At 37.0% G+C, this 23303-nt stretch overlaps 1 protein-coding gene across 3 annotated transcripts; it reads left to right on the forward strand.

The window, feature by feature from the left end:
- Window positions 1–1725: 1725 nt before the first annotated feature.
- mcoln2 (mucolipin TRP cation channel 2) lies at window positions 1726–23187 on the forward strand. 3 transcript variants are annotated; one of them, XM_067416105.1, is made up of 14 exons: window positions 1727–1845; window positions 2868–3027; window positions 4281–4454; window positions 6390–6543; window positions 6628–6706; window positions 6805–6901; window positions 7978–8077; window positions 10175–10287; window positions 10445–10594; window positions 11840–11941; window positions 12124–12246; window positions 18926–19132; window positions 19932–20071; window positions 22351–23187. In XM_067416105.1, exons 1-14 carry the CDS (start codon window positions 1796–1798, stop codon window positions 22385–22387), a joined length of 1686 nt encoding a protein of 561 aa, XP_067272206.1. In that variant the 5' UTR covers window positions 1727–1795; the 3' UTR covers window positions 22388–23187. The 3 variants fall into 3 exon arrangements, with proteins under 3 accessions (XP_067272208.1, XP_067272206.1, XP_067272207.1); XM_067416106.1 differs by having other exon boundaries at window positions 1756–1845; window positions 2903–3027; XM_067416107.1 differs by lacking the exons at window positions 19932–20071; window positions 22351–23187 and adding an exon at window positions 18137–18223 and having other exon boundaries at window positions 1726–1845; window positions 18926–19060.
- The last annotated feature ends 116 nt before the right edge of the window (window positions 23188–23303 follow it).

Below are 23303 nucleotides of genomic sequence, written 5' to 3' on the forward strand. Positions count from 1 at the left end.
CCTTGCTTTTTTTATTGACAATTTTCTCCAAACTGGTGCAATAGTTTCCTGAAGGAAATGAATACAATTTGGCTTGGATCCTGACCATTTCTTCTTGTGTGACATTTTTTCCAAAAAACAAAAAAACATTGGAATAATACATATATTATATTGCCAAAAGTATTGGGACACCCCTTTAAATCATTGAATTCCGCTGTTCCAATCTGTTTCATGGCCACGGATGTATCAAATCAAGCACCTATAGGCATGCAGACGCTTCAACAAACATTTGTGAAAGAATGGGTCGCTCTCAGGAGCTCAGTGAATTCAAGCGTGGTACCGTGATAGGTTGCAACCTGTGCAATAAGTCCATTTGTGAAATTTCCTCACAACTAAACATTCCACGGTCAGTAAGTGGTATTATAACAAAGTGGAAGCAATTGGGAACTACAGCATCTCAGCCACGAAGTGGTAGCTACAGGCCATGTAAAAAACAGAATAAGCGCATTTTTACACAGTGCGCAGAAGTCTCCAACTCTGCAGAAAGCTGGAGACTTCTGCGCACTGTGTAAAAATGCGCTGATTCTGCTCTGTGATTTTACAAAATGCAAAGCGTCGATGGCAGTGGTGTAAAGCATGCCTAATATACCTGCTGGAACTCTTAATGCTTTAGCATACTAAGACATTTTGGAGAATTTCATGCTTCCAACTTTGTGGAAACAGTTTGAGGATGGTCCCTTCCTGTTCTAGCACGACTGTGTACCAGTGTACAAAGCGAGGTCCATAAAGACATGGATGAGCGAGTTTGGTGTGGATGAACTTGACTGGCCTGCTCAGAGTCCAGACCTCAACCTGACAGAACACCTTTGGGATGAATTAGAGCGGAGACTGCGAGCGAGGACTTCTCGTCAAACATCAGTGCCGGACCTCACAAATGCATCTTGAAGAAAAGTCAGGTTTTTTTTGTGCGTTTTTTTTTTTACAAACACACTCCTAGACCTTGTGGAAAGCCTTCCCAGAAGAGTTGAAACTGTTATAGCTGCAGAGGGTGGGCCAACTCCATATGTAATCCTACGGATTAAGAATGGGATGTCATTAAAGTTCATGGATGTGCATGAAGGCAGGTGTCCCAAAACTTCCGGCAATATCAAAATGATTTAATTTAGATATACCATTTGTTTTCCTTCTAATTAAGTTTCCACATCCACCCAAAACATTTCTGTGTTTATATAATAACAAAACACATAGATAAGATTATTTATTGAACAAAAGTCTTTAACTAGCCTAAATTAAACCTCTCTAGCATACTTTTAGCTAGATATAGCATGTAAAAATGTAAATATAACCTTGTTTACCCAGTATGCATTACAAATACACTAAGCTTTATTCCAGTTTATATTTCTAAATATACTAGTCCACAATTAAGCTTTTATAAGTAGCTGTTTCACCTGTTATAATATTCCTAATATTATAAGTACTGTACAACTGTGTATCAATGTCTCCTAACAACATGCTGTCTTTAACATATTGCCTCCACTTTCTCTTCCACAAGCTCTTACAAAATGTATAACCTGAGGTACGGCGTGAGACTCTACAGCAGTTCCTCAATCAAACCTTTGTGACGTTTCTCAAGTCAGTGAACGAGCAAGTCACGCCCATCGGGAAACCTCCTCGCTCCCGATTGGCCAATGGGCGCTGTTCGACCTGTAGCAGATGTGACGTCGAACGCGAGGCTATTTAGTAATTTAGTGATCAAGATTCAAGAATCGCTTTGGGCTATGAAACGCGTTTTCTGTTTCAGCAGATAGCAAGTGCCATGGAAATGTCTGAGAGTTACTGTCACGGCGTCAGGGTTGACATGTCAAGGTAAGTTTGACAAAAGGTTTTATTAAAATCTTTATTGTTTTGCATGATAAATAAACAACTATAAATTCAAAAGTTGTATTGTTTTAATGTAGGATTAATAATATACACGACACCGCAGAATTTGAATATTCTAACTGTGTTTTTGCAAAGAAATAATTTAAAAGTGAACTATCTTGTGTGTTTTACTCTTAAAGTCAGTAGGCTACACTATGTCAATAACCCCTCTGTCAGTGCTGTTGAGCTGACAAACAGAGCCTTGGACTTACACCCGTGCACTGGTAGTGCAAAGTTTTAGCAATTATTTATAAAGGCTCAGTTAAAATTTTAAGAAGCGTATATTGAGCAACTTATTTCCCTCCCTTTCCGCATTTGTTCATTGACACCTTCTATCTTCCTCTTCCTAAACAGAACTCTGTCACATGGGTAATGTGTCACAAAGTTGATTTATCATCTGCTTGTGCTCTAATACATTTTTGTAACATCACAAAACACTTATCAAACTGAATGTTCAGTAGGATATGCATTGTTTTCCACACATCTGAATAAGAAGAGTATATTATATTAATTATATGATAGAACATCTCAAATATATCCATGATGTATGCGTTTAGATCTTGAAGACGTGTGTGTGTGTGTGTGTGTGTGTGTGTGTGTGTGTGTGTGTGTGTGTGTGTGTGTTTCCTGTCAGATGTTAAATAGATGTTTAGAGAATGTATTTAAGATGTTTATGATTTAGAATGTATGGAAAATTGACATCTAAAAGACGTTTCTCAGATGTTTGCACACAGCAGATGCTTTTCAGAGATATTGCAGATGTATGTGTGCTATCTAATAATATTGTATAGCAGTTTTTGGACAAATTTCAAATTTTATTTACTATTTTACAATTTAGAATAATGAAATGGGCACAGAAAAATAAATAGCTACTTTTCCTAAACCTACTTATCCATTTCATAAATTAACAATTGTGTTTTCTGCAGAATTTAGCTTCAATCAGATATATATTGTATATTTTAATATAGCATCTCTACATCCATGTCCACTGATCCCGTGACAGAAGAGATACTGAGAGATGACCTGAGGTTTTACTTCATGAGCCCTTGCGAGAAGTACAGAACACGACGACAGTTACCATGGAAACTAGCAGTGCAAATTTTGAAAATATTCATGATTACACTCCAGGTATTTATAGTCTTATTACCTGCTTGCTTAAAGTTGAAATGTGTAATTGTGTGTTTGATATTTAAACAAAAACTTTTGTATACCAACTTGATATGTTGAGACAAATTGTTAAGGGGTTTATTAAGTCGTTACCAACAATGATCAATGGAACTTTTTGCGACCTGTAGTTGGTTAACAATGATTTTGGGAAACGCACCCACCCTAGTGCACCAATATTGTTTCAACCAGTTGTGTCAATTGGGGGTGGGGCAATCTGTTTGCTCAACCAATTGAAGGCAACCTGTTTGAACACAGTCACTATTTTTGCAATTTCATTCGGTGAAGCTAGGAGTTTAAAAATTACACACTTCAGCTTTCGATGTGAATGTTCTCTGAACTTTTAAGGATTTGTCATTATGTGACCAAACATGGTACTTAAAGGGTTAGTTCACCCAAAAATGAAATTGATGTCATTAATGACTCCCCCTAATGCCCTTCCACACCCGTAAGACCTCCTATCATCTTCGGAACACAGTTTAAGATATTTTATATTTAGTCCGAGAGGGTATGAAAGTGTATGCACACTATACTGTCCATGTCCAGAAAGGGAATAAAAACATTATCAAAGTAGTCCATATGTGACGTCAGTTAGTTCATTAGAATCTCTTGAAGCATCGAAAATACATTTTGATCCAAAAATAACAAAAACTATGACTTTATTCAGCATTGTCTTCTCTTCTGAGTTTGTTTTCAGTCCGCAGACAAAGATTCAAACGGTTATGAATCAGCAGATTGATTCATGATTCGGATCGCCAATGTTACGTGATTTCAGCAGTTTGACAGTTTTACACGAGATCCAAATCATAAATCAATCTGCTGATTCATGACGATTTGAATCTTTATTTGAGGTTTGAAAACAAACACGGAAGAGAAGACAATGCTGAAAAAGTCACAGTTTTTGTTATTTTTGGACCAAAATATATTTTCAAAGCTTCAAGAGATTCTAATTAGCCCACTGAAGTCACATATTTATTGGACGTTGCAAAAATTTCATTACCGGTTGGACTACTTTGATGATGTTTTTATTGCCTTTCTGGACATGGACAGTATAGTGTGCCTACACTTGGATACGCTGTCTTAAACTGTGTTCTGAAGATGAAGGTCTTACGGGTGTGGAACGACATAAGGGTGAACTAACCCTTTGACATAAAAGTTACATACAAATATGGAATGTTCCACCAGCCAGAATGAAAACACCTCTGTTTATTCCAAAGCTCATACTGTTTGGACTGAATAACCAGCTCGTGGTGTCCTACAAGGAGGAGAACCTGATGGCCTTTAAGAATCTTTTTCTTATGGGCTACAGTGGTGTGGATGAGGATGACTACAGTATTGCTGTCTACACCAAACAGAATGTATATGATAGCTTGTACTATGTCATAGATCAGGTTTGTATTTGCTTTTAATATATCTTGCTTTTTTTCTCCACGTTTATTTAAATTTCCATTACATTATTAGCATTAATTATATCAAATGCAATTTTGTTTGTTGCGCCAGTCAGTTTTCTTTGTCTTAAAGGGATAGTTCACCCAAAAATGAAAATTCTGTCATTTACTCATCCTCAAGTTTTTCCAAACCTGTGTATGAATTTCTTCTGCTGAAAAAAAACAAGAAGGTATTTTGAAGAATGCCAATAACCAGGGTTTGACATTAACACCTGCCAACCTGCCAATGCGGGTGTATTTCAGCAGTGGCATTCACTGGCAGTCACTTCGAGTAGCCAGTTTGGCGTATTGAATTTGATATATAATATAGCCTATACATTTTTTTTTTCAATTGTAGTCTTTTAAAAAGGAATCTGAAAAAATAAACTGCATTGCAATGGCTTCATGAGAGGTGGCTTTATGTGCGGACACTTATGCACAATTTTATTCTTTCCCAAAAGTGTGTGCACATAAAGCCGCCTCTCAGTACTACATTTTTTTCACATCTTGTTGCGCTTAAACAGTCAAATACACACAATTTTTTTTCAAAATATCGTTCTTGGCAAATATTCATGTAAACACAATTATGTTTTAAGTTAACGGAAACGGTTTAGAAAGAAGACGCGTGTGTAACAGTAAAATGGATCTATGTGTCAGGTCTTAAAGTGACAGCATCCTAATATACCTGCTGCTAAATTATGAAATAATATTGAAAATATCAATATGGAAGTTTTCCCCCATGGTATCAATTGTCAAAATTGTGGCCAGTGAAATTGCTGAGTGGCTAGTAACTTTGGCAAATGAATAGCTGCAGTGGCTGGGGAGCAAAAAAATTAAAGGTACAATATGTAAGATTTTTAGATCAAAATGTCAACAACAAAAAAACACTACAACAATGTTATAAATTTTGTCAATTTGTGTACTTGCATTATCCCAAATGTTTCCAAGAATGTTTAACCAGGACATGGACAATGTCCTTGTGTTGTTTATCAATGACATCATACCTGCTGGGTTACTCTCAAGCTCCGGTTATTTTGTAGAAACTATGGAAACACCAAAGACGCTGTAATATTATGTGTTTTATTAGACAGGTGAGCTACTGTTTGGATACATTCATAGACAGAAAATGAATCAAAGTTATATAGCTCAACACAGTTAGTCTTATTGTTTAAATCTTCTTTTCTTGATTTAATGTGTGTACCATTTTTTTTCATGCCTAAATTTGATCTAACTTACTGCACTGTGCCACGTGTCTCAAAATAGTTGCAGAGCGAACACACAGCAGCCTTATAATATAACTTTCAGCACACTCAAGTGATGTGTCTAACATGATAAAACAGCGCTCTGTATGCATGACCAGAAAAAGCGGAAACGGTCGTCTGCGACAAAAAGTTTTGTGAAATGCAGGCGTCATCAAGCTATGCCTTTGTTTTGAATAAGCGACCTCTAGTGGCCAAAAATGTACATATTGCGTCTTTAATGTCAACCACCTGACCACTGGAGATTAATTTTGTTGATAGTATTGCCATAGATATCTGAACGACATGTGAATTCAGTATTAGGCCTATACTGACACCTAGTGGTTTGGATGAAGCATCACATGAAAGCAAACGGTTTTAATCTTCTTTGTAAAAAAGATTCAAAAGAGTTTGCCATGAGAAAGTGTCTGATGATGGGAAATCACTCAGTTTAAGTAAATGGTATTAAGTTCGTTATGTAATCTCAAAATATCTGCCCGCATGAAGCAACACACACCATGTACAAATATAATGGCTTTTATTAGTCTTCTCATATCATGCAAGTGTACGCAATTTTAAACATATTTGTCAAATGGGCTGTATGTGAGGCAATTTAAAGTTAAAACCTACTCGATGTAACATTTATCCATGTCTTCAACAGTATTCCCAGTTACGAAACCTGTCTGTAGGACCCGTAAATTATGCTGAGGAGAATGAAATGTATCTGCCCATGATTATCTGTAAGAAGAGCTACATAAGAGGCAGCGTGGGATCGCCTGAGAAATCCTATGATATTGATGCCCAGCTTGAAACAGGTTACACATTTGACAAAAAATGTAAACATTGTATCCTATAAATCATATTTTTTGTGCGTAACTGTACATTCGTGTCTTTTCCAGTTTGCTTGGGTCTAGAGCCAGAGTCTGCTGCAACATGGAGAATGAACAACGCTTCATTTTTTGAGTTGGACTTCTATAGGTTGGTAAACCTAAATTCTATAATCAAAATATTAAAAAAATGGTCTAATTTATCACCAAATATTTTTTCAATGGCCTATGGTTTTGTTTGAAATACAGACTTGTTGAGATTGAGATCACTTTTGCGCTCAACGGAATCAATTTGCAAAGCGTTCGTTCGCATGAGCTCCCTGACTGTTACACGTTTTTTGTGAAGGTAAGGTCCATTTAATATCTTAAAAATGATTTATTATGCTTTTTATATTTTCAGCTTATTTTAGTTTGAAATATTGCTGTTTGAGTACAAAATAGGTATGCAAAGTTACAAATTATTGTTTGTATCAGTGCACAATGTTTCTGAACTCAAGCGCTTCATTTATATAGTCTTGAGTTTTCTTCTGGGAATGAACACATCACAATATTCGTAATTCCCGCCAAAGGCATATGCGAAAAAGTGATGAGGCCTGGTTAGTTAGCAGTGTGTTGAAACCATAGACTGTAAAAAAATATGGATGTCTGTAAAAAAATAAATAAAAAAAATGGATGTAGTGTTTGTGACATCACCCATAGGTTTTTTGAAGAGCGTTTCTGAAGCAAGAGCGGCCGTTGCCATCTTGGCAGCGCGTCACTGCACGCCATTCCCGGAAAACTGAAAGTGGGCAAAGAGGAGCTAACAGGTGGAGTGGGCTTAGCTAACAGACAGCATACAAAGGCAATCCACTTGTCAATCAAATGACCACGCCTTTAATTATGCAGAACTTTACGGCGTAATATAATTTAAACAGAAAAAATCACTAAGGGCAAAATAAGCCTGAATTTTTACCAGATTGTAAACATGTTTTTTTTTTGTTTTTTTGGTAAAGTTGGGCATTTTAACATGGGACTCAATGAGATTCTGCTCCCTTCTGGAGCCTGTCCCTAGTGGCCAGTTGATGAATTGCAGTTTTAGTCACTTTCATATTGGCTTCAAGAGGAACTGAGTGAGGTTGCTGCTTGGTTGAAAGAAACTTGTGGTTATGGTAAGGAAGCTGGAAGAGGTTAACCAAAAACAGCCCACTTGTCTAGCTGGCCAATCAGAGCACACTGCGGTTTTCAGAAGGAGGGGCTGCATAGAGACAGGAACTAAACAGGTCGTTACAGAAAAATAGAGCTGCAAAAATGTCAAATATGTGTGAAAAATAGTAGTCTGAAAACAAAATTAAGACTCTGTAAAAGGGCATAATAGGTCATCTTTAAAAAATATTATCCATTTTAGCTTGAATTACTGAAGGAATTAATTTTGATTCTTTGCAGATTGTCTTTGATAACAGTTGCCATAGTGGGAAGATGAAACTGACTCTTGATTTTGATGATGTTAGTAGTGTGTGCAAAAACTGGAAGATTTCAGGAACTGGTATGTGAAAAACCATCACCCACAGTGAATGCTTTAAGGGATAGTTCACCTAAAAATTAAAATTAGCCCATGATTTCCTCACCCTCAAGTCATCTTAGGTGTACAGTGGGGCAAAAAAGTATTTAGTCAGCCACCAATTGTGTAAGTTCTCCCACTTCAAAACATGAGAGGCCAGTAATTGTCATCATAGGTATCATGAGAAAATGCGGAAAAAAAATCCAGAAAATCACATTTTCTGATTGTAAGGAATTTAATTGCAAATTATGGTGGAATATAGGTATTTGGTCAATTATAAAAGTTAATCTCAATACTTTGTTATATACCCTTTGTTGGCAATGAGAGAGGTCAAACGTTTTTTTGTAAGTCTCCACAAGGTTTTTACACACTGTTGCTGGTAGTTTGGCCCATTCCTCCATGCAAATCTCATCTAGAGCAGTGATGTTTTGGTAGTCACTGGGCAACACAGATTTTCAACTCCCTCCAAAGATTTTCTATGGGGTTGAGATCTGGAGACTGGCTAGGCTACTCCAGGACCTGGAAATGCTTCTTATGAAGCCATTCCTTTGTTGCCCGGGGCGGTGTGTTTGGGATCATTGTCATGCTGAAAGACCCAGCCATGTTTAATCTTCAGTGCCCTTGCTGATGGAATGAGGTTTTTACTCAAAATCTCATGATACATGTCCCCATTCATTCTTTCCTGTATTCATTCTGGTCTCTTTGCAGAGAAACAGCTCCAAAGCATGATGTTTCACAGTTTCTCATTCTTCACAGTATGTATAGTGCAACTCAGCATTCTTTCCTCCTCCAAAGTTGAGTTTTTACCAAAAAGTTCTAATTTGGTTTCATCTGACCATATGACATTCTCCCAATCCTCTTCTGGATCATCCAAATGCTCTCTAGCAAACTTCAGACGGGCCTGGACATGTGCTAGCTTAAGCAGGGGGACACGTCTAGTACTGCAGGATTTGGGTAGTGTGTTATTGTAGCCTTTTTTACTTTGGTCCCAGCTCTCTGCTGGTCATTCACTAGGTCTGGGATTTTTGCTCACCGTTCTTGTGATCATTTTGACCCCAAAGGGGGAGATCTTGCGTGGAGCCTCAGATCAAGGGAGATTATCAGTGATCTTGTACGTCTTCCATTTTCTGATAATTGCTCTCACAGTTGATTTCTTCACACTAAGCTGCTTACCTAATGCAGATTCAGTCTTCCCAGCCTGGTGGAGGTCTACAATTTTGTTTCTGGTGTCCTTTGACAGCTCTTATCAATGTCTTTCAAATAGTGGAGTTTGGAGTCTGACTGTTTGAGGTTGTGGACAGGTGTCTTTTAAACAGATAATGAGTTCAAACAGGTGTCATTAATACTGGTAATGAGTGTAGGACAGAGGGGCATATTAAAGAAGAAGTTACAGGTCTTTGAGAGCCAGAAATCTTGCTTTTTTTTGTAGGTGACCAAATTATTATTTTCCAACATAATTTGCAAATAAATTCTTAAAAAAATCAATGTGATTTTCTGTATTTTTGTTTCTCATTCTTGTTTCTCATAGTTGAAGTGTACCTATGATGAAGCAATAATTTGATGGTTATAGACCTCTCTCATCTTTTGGAGAACTTGCACACTTGGTGACTGACTAAATACTTTTTTGCCCCACTGTATATGACATTCTTTTTTCAGACAAAGAGTAGTCTCTCGTGAATGCGCGTATGACAGTTAGCCGCAGTTAAAGTTTAAGTTTTAAATATGGATATTTTTCTCGCACAAACCCATCTTCCATCACTTCAGAAGGCCTTTATTAGCTGTGTGGAGGACTTATTATGGGTAGATGCACTTTTATGGACTTTAAAACAGAAACCGCCATTAACTGCCATTATAAAGCATGGATTAGCCAGGACATTTTTTAATAACTTTATTTTTTAATAAAACTCTGGTTTTACTCATCTGAAAGAAGAAGGCCATATACACCTAGGATGGCTTGAGGGTGAGTAAATCATGGGGTAATTTTCATTTTTTGGGTGAACTATCCATTTAAGGTCAATGATTAGTTGTGAGAAGTTTTTCATGTTATGTGGACTTCAAAAGGTTTGCTATTGTCTTTTTCAGCTCAGAAGAACACACACTATCTCCTGATCTTTGATGGCTTTGTTATCGTTGTCTGTATGATATCTGCAGTGCTCTGCACACGCTCCATTATACTTGCTGTGAAGTTACTTCAGGTAAAACAGCCTGCAAATCAGTATAATCAGCATATTACTGTATACTGATGCATCAACATTATAGTTATTTTTGATGTTCTGTTAAAGTGACTCAATGTGAACTCATGGCGTTCTGATATGTTTGTGCCCTGTCATGTGTCACTTCCTTCCTCTCCAGCGGTTTTCTCGCTTCTGCCTTGAGATTAATAATCATAAAGTGTGTGAAGATGACCAGAGGGAGTTCTTAAACGGCTGGTACGTCTTGGTGATCGTCAGTGATGTTATGGCCATCATTGGATCGATACTAAAAATGGAAATACAGGCTAAGGTGCTTTTCTTTTTCCAATGTGTTTGATCACCACATAATCTGAAATGTTGCAGAGAATATTGTAGTTCCCCAAATTCAGAAAATGCTGACGGTAATAGATGCTGTTAGTGTGTCTATGGGGGAATTTACCAGCCAACCTCCAGAATCAAATGAAATTGTCATTACTTCTACTTGATTTTATTTAAATAAATCAAATAAATAATTTTAATAAAGACCTGTATTAAACACTTTAAAAATTTAAATGTTTTATTTATTGTTTGTTTGTAAAGCAGTTTAAATTTGAAGGGGAAATATTTTAGGGTAAATTATTAGTATTTTTGTATTAATTAATTTATTTTAATTTAGATTTTTGGGGAAGTTAATTTAAATTTGGATGGTAAATGTGCTAAATTTTCATGAAAATATATATATATTTTTTAGAGTTTTTATGTTAGTTTTATTTATTTAAAATATTTTTTGCAAAGTACATTTTGTGGGGAATGTGCTTAATTTTCATAAAATCATTTGATTTTGGGGTGTAATATTAGTATATTTATTATTTTATTTATTTATTTTTTGGTAAATGTTTATATTTAGAGATCAAATGTGCTTATTGTTTGTGAAAATTATTAGTTTATTGTGTAAACAAATATTAGTATTTGTATTTATTTTGTTGCTTGTTTATTTTTTTTACATTTGCAGAGTACATTTGAAGGGGAAATGTGCTGCTTTTATAAAATAAAAATAGATTTTTGTGCAGAAATATTAGTATTATGACATTTGGAGGGGTAATGTGCTTATTTTTCATGAAAATATGTATGGGCAGAATTATTAGTATTTTTAATATCTTTAATATCTTATTTGTTTGTTTATTTGTAAATTATTTATTTAAATATTTTTTAAAGTACATTTAGAGGGGAAAGCAAGTACATTTAGAAGAAGCAAATTTATTTCAAGGATTTAAAAAAAATGGAGGGGGGGGGGGGGCATTTACTTAATGTTCATAATCAAAGTCAGTTGATTAGTTTTTCGTTTGTTGGAAACTTAAAAATACAAACATTCGTGTAAAATGCTGCACAGAGTTTACAGTTCTGAGTTTTTGAGCAACACACACTTAGTAATCAATGGACTTTGGTTCTGTGCTGTAGGGTAATTTATTTTTAATAACTATTTTTGTGTAATGTTTACTTTGTACTTGCATGGAAGTGTAAGTTTGGCCTATATTTACAATACTAAAAAGTCATCCCTGTTCATTTTTCCTTCCAGAGTCTGACCAACTATGATGTGTGCAGTATCTTCCTGGGAACATCAACTCTAATGGTCTGGGTGGGCGTCATAAGATATCTGGGATACTTCGAAAAATACAATGTAAGTCAAACTGCATACAAATCACATTAAGAACACCAAAATAAATGTAATGCATGCTTACCACGGATAAGTACTTGTGCACATTTATTGACCCCAAGTTATATAACAGTGCTGAGTGCGCAAGACCAATAATATAATATGGCCCTTTAATGTTTGTTTTAATTTTTATCATGATAACACAGGTGCTTATCCTCACTATGCGAGCTGCCTTACCAAAGGTCTTGCGTTTCTGCTGCTGTGCAGGAATGATCTACCTAGGCTACACCTTCTGTGGATGGATTGTTCTAGGGCCCTACCATGAGAAGGTACCAACAGAGAGTGAATACATTATATACAAAAAAAAAACAAAAAAAAACACAAAACACCTGTAATTGTTTGTAGCCTGTATTGTATACTTTGACGTATGGATATATTGTGCCTTGATTTGAGATTTGTAGTCTTTCTTGTGAACAGTAGATGGCAGTACATGCCTGCTTATATATTTAAAGAGCCATTTATTTAATAAATAAATACACAAATGTATTGATTATTATATATAATACATTAATTTAATATAATAGTAGTATACTATATTAAACAGTTTATTTATTATTTATATTATATAAAACATTATAATGCTTAAAATATTTATAATTAATGAATTAAATTAAACCGTGTCCTTGATTTGAGATTTAAGTCTTATGAACAATATATGGCAGTACATGTTTGCATATATTGCGCACACACCAAGCAGGCATAACATTATGATCTAATATTTCTAAAATTGTGTTGGTCCCACTTTTATTGCCAAAACAGCCCTGACCCATCAAGGCATGGAATCCACTAAAAGATGTTAGCAGCAGATTCTTTAAGTCCTGTAAATTGCAAGGTGGGGCCTCCATGAATCAGACTTCTTTGTTCAGCAAATCCTGCATCCCTCATTGTTGTGCTCCTCAAACCATTCCTGAACCAATTTTGCTTTGTGGCAGGACATTATTATCCTGCTGAAAGAGGCCACAGCCACCAGGGAATACGGTTTCCATTAAAGGGTGTTCATGGTCTGCAACAATGCTTTGGTAGGTGGTCCGTGTCAAAGTAATATCCACGTGGATGGCAGGACCCAAGGTTTCCCAGCAGAACATTGCCCAAAGCATCACACTGCCTCCGCCGGATTTCCTTCTTCCCATAGTTCATCCTGGTGCCAGATCAAAAGTATAAACAATGCAGATTTATGTTTACAAGCATCTTTGATCTATTTGCCAAGGGTGTTAAAAATCATGACCACAACTATAAAGTAAAAAAAAAAACTGGTTATAAACATTTTATAGTAAAATATAACTACATGCTCTAATAATAATGTATTTGTATATGTACAGCCATGTGAAAAATAAAGTACACCCTTTTGAATTCTATGGTTTTATGCATCGGGACACAACAAAACATCGCCTGGTCATTAGCAGGTCCTAAAATTAGTTAAGTACAACCTCCGATGAAAAATACATGACATGTAACACTGTACATTATTTATTTAACAAAAAATAACAACAAAATGGAGAAGCTGTGATGGAAGTGTGGGGGAAAAAACACTTTATGATCCAATAGCTTGTAGAGCAACTTTTAGCAGCAGTACGTTGAAGGAATTATTTTCTGTATGACTGTGTGAGTCAATTTTGGCCTGCTCTTCTTTACAACATTGCTTCAGTTCATTAAGGTTTGCAGGCATTTGTTTATGCACAGCTTTCTTAAGGTCCGGCTGCAATATTTTAGTCAGGTTGAGGTCTGGACTTCAACTGGGTCATTGCAACACCTTGTGTCTTTTCTTTTTCAGCCGTTCTGTTGTAGATTTGCTGTTCTGCTTGGGTCATTGTCCTGTTGCATGACCCAATTTAGGCCAAGCTTTAGATGGCCTCATTTGACTCTAGAAAGCTTTGGTATACAAGGAGTTCATGTTCGACTCATCAGTGACTGCATGGTGTCAGCAGGTCCTGTGGATGTAAAACAAGCCCTAATCATCACCCCTACATACTATGCTTGACGGTTGGTATGAGGTGTTTGGGTTTGGTTGTCTGTGCATCATGGTCAAACATCTTTGGTGTCATCATTCAAAAGGACATTGTTTCAGAAGTCTTGAACTTAGAACTTAAGCTGTGCTGCCATGTTCTTTTTATAGAGAGGAAGCTTTCTCCTGGCAACCCTTCCAACAAGCCATACTTCTGACTGTACTGCCATGAACTTTAACATTTTTACTGAGGCTGAGGGGTAATTCTTGAGTGTTTTTTGCGATTTCTTTGACCATGTGAATTTGCTGGGACGTCCACTCATGGGAAGATCAAAGACATTTGATTAGCAGCGCCTGACTAATACTTACCCTCTTAATTCCTATGTTAACAGTAAGGGTGTATTTTGTTTTTCACCCACGGCTTTTCCATTTTGTCCTAGTTTTGTTCCGTAAATAATGACACAGTGTAATATGTCATGTGTTGTATTTACCCAATTTGAAGTCCTGCCAAAGACCAGATGATTTTTGTATTATGTCCTGAAACATAAAACCTTAGAATTCTATAGGGTGACATTTCTTTTTCACATGACTGTGTGTATATATGCACGGATCAGGCATAACATTATGACCACTGACAGGTGAAGTGAATAACACTTATTATCTTTTCACCACGGCACCTGTTAGTGGGTGAGGTAAATTTGGCAGCAAGTGAACATTTTGTCCTCAAAGTTCATGTGTTAGAAGCAGGAAAATGAGCAAGCATAAGGATTTAAGCGAGTTTGACAAGGGCCAAATTGTGTAATGGCTAGACAACTGTGTCAGAGCATCTCCAAAACTGCAGCTCTTGTGGGGTGTTCCCGGTCTGCAGTGGTCAGTATCTATCAAAAGTGGTCCAAGGAAGGAACCGTGGTGAAGCAGCAACGGGCATGGGTGGCCAAGGCTCCTTGATGAACATGGGGAGTGAAGGCTGGCCGTTTGGTTTGATCAGACAGACGAGCTACTGAAGCTCAAATTGCTCAATGTAACGACAATGACTCATGAGTTTAATGTCTCGGGGAATAATTAACTCAAAAGGGATTTAATATTCAATATTCATGAATTTATGAATATAATTTGCCAGTCGTTCATTACGTATTAAAATTTTCCGATAGGGAAAATTGTTTAATTAAATACAAGTAACCCTTTACGGAATTGCTTGAAATTATCCTACTAAGTTTGTCCTGCAAATTAGTTATAGACTTTTCAAATCAATTCTCAATAAGGGATTACTGCTTTACGAGCGCATAAGAAACATTAACTTTACTGATCAGGACAAGTTCAATATTTCAAATGGTCATACAGTTTACTTTACTAACATAGTAGCACAAGCAGTTAGGTAACGTTAGATCGTAAGTTTCATTGACTTTGTGTATGTGGCAGAATAACAGATTCAACTCATTAAATGTCTTTTGGAGGTTTAATAAACACAAACTAAAAATAACACTACAATTCACACAGAAAGTACATACTAAATATGCATCAAGAGAGTAGAAGTATAGATATTAACGAAAGAATACATAAAGAGAATAATGAATAGACTGAAATTAGAGAGAGATAAAAGAGAGAGAGAGAGAGAGATGAGAGAGAGAGAGAGACAAAGAGAGTGGGGGGGATAAGAAGCAGCTTTCCTTCAGTTCATCAAATACAACCTTCACGGAGTTAACTTGTCCCAACGGGAAAATAACACACCCTCTTTACAGCAGTTTGAATTTGGAAGATAATACTTGCTCTAGTTGTGGCTTCTCGCGTGTGTGCGTTTGTTCCGAGTTCAAATGCCCTGCGTGTCCGGTGGTTCTTTCCGAGGTCGAAAGGGAGCGGCTGGTTGCTTTCTAGAGACGCTCCATGTCCTCCTTCTGAAGAATGCCCTTGGGGCTAGTAAGTTGATGACTCAGTAGGGAAGCGAGGAGAACCAGGGAAGAGGGGAAGAGAGGAAGAGCTGGGGCCTGCTTGGAGGGCCTGCATTGGTGGCATGGCTTAAGTGCCAGCCACCGTGGGTGTTGGCTCCCACAGGGAGAGAGTTGGAGAAGTAAGAGAGCGGAGATTGTCTCCACTGGTCTTTTAAGGTCTGGGGTGGTAGTCCCACCCTCCAGGGTTAGACTTAACCAATGAGAGTGTTGGGATTTCCCGGCGGGAAATTCCTCAGCAGATTTTATGGCTCTTTGTTCCAAGGCTCGAATCAGTGGGTCTCTGACCATTCATATTCTAATTAATGCAACAAACACACACTGCATTTTCTGAATAAGTGATATACATGGAAGTGTAAGTCGTGAAGTGAGCATTAATTTGATAGGAGTCATGACATATATGAGGTTATCTGAACTAGTAATTTGTTAAGAGAAAGATAGAAAAATGCAAAATACCATACAGAAGAAACATTTTACAAAACAGTTATGTGTTTACATATAATGTCCTAGGGTGCATGTTCATTTATAGATGGTTTGTCTATAATTTGAGGCAAAAGCTCTGTGTCTTAAACTCTTTGTGTCTGAAACTTCATGTGGCCAAATTATTTTGGGCCATAAAACATCTTATCAGATGGTTTCCAGGGTAACGAAGAATCTTTCTCTGTTGTGTTGGGGGAAGGTCTGTCAGTAAGCACAACGCTTTCAAAAACATATTTGTTAAATGTAACTGGCGATTGTGTGTTTGATTCGCCTGAGTCGCTACATCAAGAAGTTAATGCTGGTTCTGATAGAAAGGTGTCAGAATACACAGTGCATCACAGTTTGTTGTGTATGGGGCTGCATAGCCTTAGACAAATTAGGGTGCCCATGCTGACCCCTGTCCATTACCGAAAGTGCCAACATTGGGTACATGAGTAGCAAAACTGGACCATAGAGCAATGGAAGAAGGTGGCCTGGTCTGATGAATCACTTTTTCCTTTACATCACGTGGATGGCCAGCTGCGTGCATTGCTTACCTGGGGAACACATGGCACCAGGTTGCACTATATGAAGAAGGGAAGCCAGCGGAGGCAGTGTGATGCTATGGGAAATGTTCTGCCAGGAAACCTTGGGTCTTGCCATCTATGTATATGTTACTTTGACACGTACCACCTACCTAAGCATTGATGCAGCCCATGTACACCCTTTCATGGAGATGGTATTCCCTGGTGGGGAAACTCTTTCACTCTTCTGCCACAAAGCAAAAATGGTTCAGGAATGGTTTGAGGAGCACAACGAATTTGAGGAGTTGACTTGGCCTTCAAATTCCCCAAGTCTCAATCCAATTGAGCATCTCTGGGATGTGCAAACAAGTCCGATCCATGGAGGCCCCCCCTCACAACTTACAGGATCTGCTGATAACATAATGGTGCAACATACCACAACACACCTTCAGGGTTCTAGTGGAGTCCATGCCTTGACGGGTCAGGGCTGTTTTGGCAACAAAATGGGGATCAGCACAATATTAAGAAGGTGGTCATAATGTTATGCCTGATCTATGTATGTTTGTATGTATGTACAGTGCATCCAGAAAATATTCACAGCACTTCTCTTTCTCCACATTTTATGATGTTACAGCCTTATTCCAAAATTGATTAAATATATTTTTTTATTCTACAAACTATCCCAATATTGACAATGTGCAAGGTTTTCATCAATGATGTCTCTGTACATTGCTGCATTCATCTTTCCCTCGATCCTGACTAGTGTCCCATTTCCTGCTGCTGAAAAACATCCCCACAGCATGATGCTGCCACCACTATGCTTCACTGTAGGGATGTTATTGGCCAGGTGATGAGCGGTGCCTGGTTTCCCCCATGATGCTTGCCATTCAGGCAAAATAGTTTAATCTTTGTTTCATCAGACCAGAGAATTTAGTTTCTCATGGTCTGAGAGTCCTTCAGCTGCTTTTTGGCAAACTCCAGGTGGGCTGTCATGTGCCGTCTGGCCATTCTACCTACAGGCCTGATTGTTTGACTGCTGCAGAGATGGTTATTCTGGTGGAAGGTTCTCCTCTCTCCACAGAGAAACGCCGGAGCTCTGTCAGAGTGACCATTGAGTTTCTAGGTCACCTCTTTGGCTAAGGCTCTTTTGCCCGATCGCTCCATTTAGTCAGACGGCCAGCTCTAGGAAGAGACCTGGTGGTTCCAAACTTCTTTCATTTACGGATAGTGAGGGCCACTGTGCTCATTTAAACCTTTAATGCTGAAGAAATTTTTCTGTACCCTTCCCCAGATCTGTGCCTCGAGACAATTCCTTGGGCTTCATGGCTTGGTTTGTGCTCTGACATGCACTGTAAACTGTGGGACCTTATATAGATAGGTATGTTCCTTTTCAAATCATGTCCAGTAAACTGAATTTACCACAGGTGTACTCCAATGAAGTTGTAGAAACATCTCAAGGATGATGAGAAACAGGATGCACCTGAGCTCAATTGTCATGGCAAAGGCTACTTATGTAATTTTTGTTTGTTTGTTTGTTTGTTTTTATATATATATATATATATATATATATATATATATATATATATATATATATATATATATATATATATATATATATATATATATATATAATATATATATATATATATATATATATATATATATATATATATATATATATATACATATACATTAGCTTTGGTGTCATTGTGGGGTATTGTTTGTAGAATTGAGGAAAAAATAAATGAAATGAAACTATAAATTTTCGTTCATGAGATAGAATTAATTATTTTTTTTCTCTTTCACCTTTACTTGTTTCTTTTAATAATGTCTGAACATTATTGTATTTTTATTTCTCTCATGTTCGAAAATAAACAAATAAACTCAACTAAAAAATAATGAATTTAATCCATTTTGGAATAAGGCTGTAATATAACAAAATGTGGAAAAAGTGAAGCACTATGAATACTTTCTGGATGCACTGTATGTTTTTATGTGTTTTTTTTGCTTACGGCCACCTGTCAGTATTTCACACTGATCTCATACACACTCACTTCCTCCAAATGTCTTCTCCCTTCAGTTTGAAGGTCTGAGTCGTGTGGCAGAGTGTCTCTTCTCCCTAGTCAACGGGGACGACATGTTCCCTACGTTTGCAGAGTTTGGGCAAAAGAACACAATGGTGTGGCTGTTCAGCCGGGCATATCTCTACTCGTTTATTTCCCTTTTCATCTATATGGTGCTCAGCCTCTTCATCGCCCTCATCACAGACGCTTACGAGACCATCAAGGTACCATCAACTTGATAAAAGTTTTTTTGCAATTTGCATGGTTTTGTGTTATGGTCAAATTCAACATATTGTGAAATGGAATCAAGAATACATCATTTCCTAATCTTGTTCCCCTTCTTCATTCGGTTGTTTCCTAGCCGAGTTTCCTAGTTTCCTATCCAAATTTCATTAAAATCTAAAATTCAAAAATCTAAAATATCAAATAAGACTAATGATGATTTTAAGATGTAGTATCAACAGTGTAAGTAGTGTGTTTACACTGAAAATTCCATACCGAAGAAGTGCACTTTAAAAATCCTGATGAAAGAAATGTGGAATGTTTCAACCCTTTTGGTTTTCTATGTTTGGTTGCTTTGCCTTTTGTTTTGCTTTACTCTTTTGTTTGGTTTTGCTTTTTTTTTTTTTTTTGCTTTTTTATTAGTTTTTTTTCTTTTCTTTTCTTTGCTTTACTTTTTTTTTAAACTTTTTTAGTTTGCTTTGCTTTTTGTTTTGCGCTGCTTTTTTATTTGGTTTTGCTTTGCGTTTATTTTGCGTTGCTTTTTGCTTGGTTTTACTTTCCTTTGCTTTTTGTTTGACTTTTTATTCCAGCAGAATTTGTAGTTTTAGTCTTTCACCCAAAAATAAGTTTGAACAACATTAAAGTTGGTATATTGTGACATTTAAATTTCTAGATGAACCTTCCTTTAATTTAATATTATATATTATATTATAGTCTACATTACACTTAGTAATATTCAACAAAGCAAGCCATGCTATACTTGTTTGTAGCGCTTCATATCAATTTCTTCATTTTGCCTAGGGTTACCAAACGACAGGCTTCCCCATGACAGAGCTCCAGCGGTTTATGATGGGGCAGAAGGAGGGCTTCCCCCTCCAGGGGCAGGAGTGCGGTGAAGTCGAGAACATCCACCCTTCTGTTATGCTGTGTTGCTGCAGAAGGTACAGTATATAATCCCAGACATCAGCTGCAGGGCAGCAGTGTTTCCTCCAGAGCTGAGGTCAGCCCACTATGGCATGAGAAATGGAATTAGTGGTGGGAGAGAAAGACGGACACACCCAGCAAAGTGCTGATTACAGAGAAATGTTCTCTGTGGGGGAAAAAAATCGAGAAGGCTTCCCCTTGCCTTGCAGAAACGATAAACAAATGAGAGTTTAGAAACTCTCCATGATGCCATTATTGTTCTGCGCTTCTAATCCTCTGGCAGATTTTGCCAGAGCTTTTTGTCTTGGTAGTCTCTAGCTGTTTTGGGTTGCAATGCGAGAATGCGAAACTGTCTCCACAAAAAGCATTCATTGTTTGCTTGAGTGTCAGATGTGAGGGGAAGCCCGGCTATAATTTGATGCTGTGTCTAAATATCAGGTTAAAAACCACTTGTGCTGCACTGAGTGGATTTTAGCATGGACATTACAGTACATTTTGACTGAATTGGTTTTCATTTTATTTAATTTTTTTAACTGATCTCTTTAGATTAGAACAACTGGTTCCTGCTCTACATGTGCAAGATAATTTCCATATCTTTTCATCTCAGAAATCGGAAAACTTGTTTTTTTGTTGGCTGTGAGGTTCAGACTATATTGGCTTATTTTATCACCCCTTTTATAAATGTCATGTATAATTTTTTTTTTTTAATGCTGATCAAGGCTACATTTAATAGGATTAGAAATACAGTAAAACCTCCTACAATTTCAAGTAACTGTTTTCTATTTTAATATATTTTAAAATGTAATTTATTCCTCTGATGCAAACCTGAATTTTCAGCACCATTACTCTTCAAGTCCTTCGGGGACTTTACCTAAAGAATTTACCTAATTTAACATGAAACTAACATGCAAAGTTCTCTTCGAGTTTCTTTAGGAATCTTTGCTTTCACTTCCTATTGAAACTGCAACCAAACACGTTTATATACAGGTTGCAGACTGTGCAACCAAAGTCTGCTCTGAAAAACTATTACAACTAAAATCTGTACCTTTGAGTTGGTTTAAAGATGACAGAAACGCTTTCAAAGACTGTTTCAGAACATCTACCTGCACATTTAAGAGCCGTTTCCTCAAAGGAAGTGCCTCCTCCCGCCCAAAAAATGGATGAGAAAATCCAAATGAAAAAATTAAACAAAACAAATATTACAAAATGTGACATTAAAAAGTGCATAAATAACTCATTTTTCTAAAGTAACACTGTCCAACGGCAACGCCAGCAGGTGAAGTTCAAATGAGACACTGCGTGTCTCTTGCCTCCCCTGAGCCCATTGACTTTTAACAGACCTCCTAAAGTGTGCAGTGGGTTTTGTGTGGGGTGATTGAGAATGAATGGGGAAAAGTCACGTGATAGGAGGCAAAATCCCACCTCTTGTTTTCGTGAGCGTTTGCGAATCTGTCTTAATGAACAAAATTAGGCTGTTAATGATAAGGCTAATGGAAAAGTGGGTAAACTTCTCAGCCACGTGGCTCGGTCACGTCAAAATCAAACTTGAAATGACCTGAAAACATGGACTTTTTAGTTAGCAATGAGTTTGGTGAAATGAAAGATGCATATTTACTGAGCTTGATGACTGATGATCTGAACATAAGTTAACTATTAAAAAGAACAGCTGAAAATCAGTTCATAAATAAAATATTTTGTTTCAATTGTTACTGCCTTATTATTTTGGAATAATGTAAAAATGCTTAAAACACTAACTTGATGAGATTTTATACTTTTCAATAGACATTGATTGCATTGTTCAAACAAAAATGAAAATTAGCCCATGATTTACCTACCCTCAAGTCATCCTAGGTGTATATGACATTCTTCTTTCTCATGAACACAGTCCATCCCTAAATATTTTACTTTATAAAGTTTTAAATATGGATATTTTTTTATCCCTACACTTCAGAAGGCCTTTATTAACCCCCGGAGAAGTATGGCTTACTTTTATAATCGATGGATGCACTTTTTGGGCTTCAAATTTTGGCCTGTCATTATAAAGCTTGTAAGAGCCCAGAATATAACTTTTTAATATATTTTTTTAATTTAACTCTGACTGTATTCGTCTGAAAGAAGAATGTCATATACACCAAGTATGACTTGAATGTGAGAAATTATGGGGTCGTTTTAATTTTTGGGTGAACTATCACTTTAAGTGTAACTGGGACATGAATTTACATTTGATTTATAAAACAACACAAAAAACTGAGGACTCCTGTAACTCACGATATACTTCATTTGTGCCCTCTTGCAGGATTCCCAAAGACGACACCATCATTCTTATCAGCTGATCTCTGCGAATAATCGAACGATTCATTGTTGAATCTACTGAAAACTGCAATGGATTTGCAGCTTAATCAGGGAAAGATTGTGTGAAAATGTTTACCGCTCCATGTACATGTTTCATGGTTCATGTACTACACAGGAAGCCACAGCTTCGTGCACATGTCAATTTCATTAGAAACCGGTAAGACCTGCATTAGCAAACGGGTAAATGCCGAAATTCATATCTGCCAAAGTGCACTACAATGCAATTAAGAGCAAAAAAAGAGGGTCAAATTGCAACCACAGAAGATGTTTGAAGCATCTTGATGTGCAATCAGTAAAATTATCCCTGTTTAATATTGTAAACTAGAGGAAATAACTTTTATGGTATTATTTATGTGTCATCTGGATTGTCTGCTCATGTTTTACATTAGAGAATCGCCTCAAATTACACATTTGTGTTTGATTTTTATATCCGCCCTTTGGCATGTTTCCTCAAAGGCATTTTGAACATTTGCAGCTAAATAGTTTTAAGATAAAGCCTCTTATTATTGTGCTTCAAAAATGTGAAGTGCGTAAGGAGTGATTGCGCCGTGTACAGTATGTGCAGCACTGGACTGCTAAAAATGCTTTGTTCACTCATAGCCGAGGTAACTTTTGCCTTCGTGGAAATGGGTTTACTTTATGAAGCGAATCACATCTCATTATGTCTATCATCCCACAATTAAGGCAGACGAGTTCCTACGTGACTTGCTTGGTAAGCAGTTGCTCACCGGGAGAAGGGCCTGGGGTGAGGGAATGAAAGATAATAAAAGAATATTTTGTATTTGCAAACTGAAAGAGGTCCTTTATGTGTGTGCAGTTTTATTGTTTGGGTTTCATTGTTGGTTTAGTGAAAGTAGATATTAAATCAAGCTAAAATGCAACCTAGAAACATGCTGA

The sequence above is a fragment of the Pseudorasbora parva genome, chromosome 14 (genome assembly GCF_024679245.1).
Source record: "Pseudorasbora parva isolate DD20220531a chromosome 14, ASM2467924v1, whole genome shotgun sequence".
Lineage (NCBI taxonomy): Eukaryota > Metazoa > Chordata > Actinopteri > Cypriniformes > Gobionidae > Pseudorasbora > Pseudorasbora parva.

Excerpts from the sequence above, each read along its gene's own strand:
- mcoln2 (XM_067416105.1), top strand. The coding sequence starts at position 1,796 with ATGGAAATGTCTGAGAGTTACTGTCACGGCGTCAGGGTTGACATGTCA. Across the intron at positions 6,707-6,804 it reads TTTGAGTTGGACTTCTATAG|ACTTGTTGAGATTGAGATCA; the intron begins GTTGGTAAACCT and ends TTTGAAATACAG. Across the intron at positions 11,942-12,123 it reads GATACTTCGAAAAATACAAT|GTGCTTATCCTCACTATGCG; the intron begins GTAAGTCAAACT and ends ATGATAACACAG.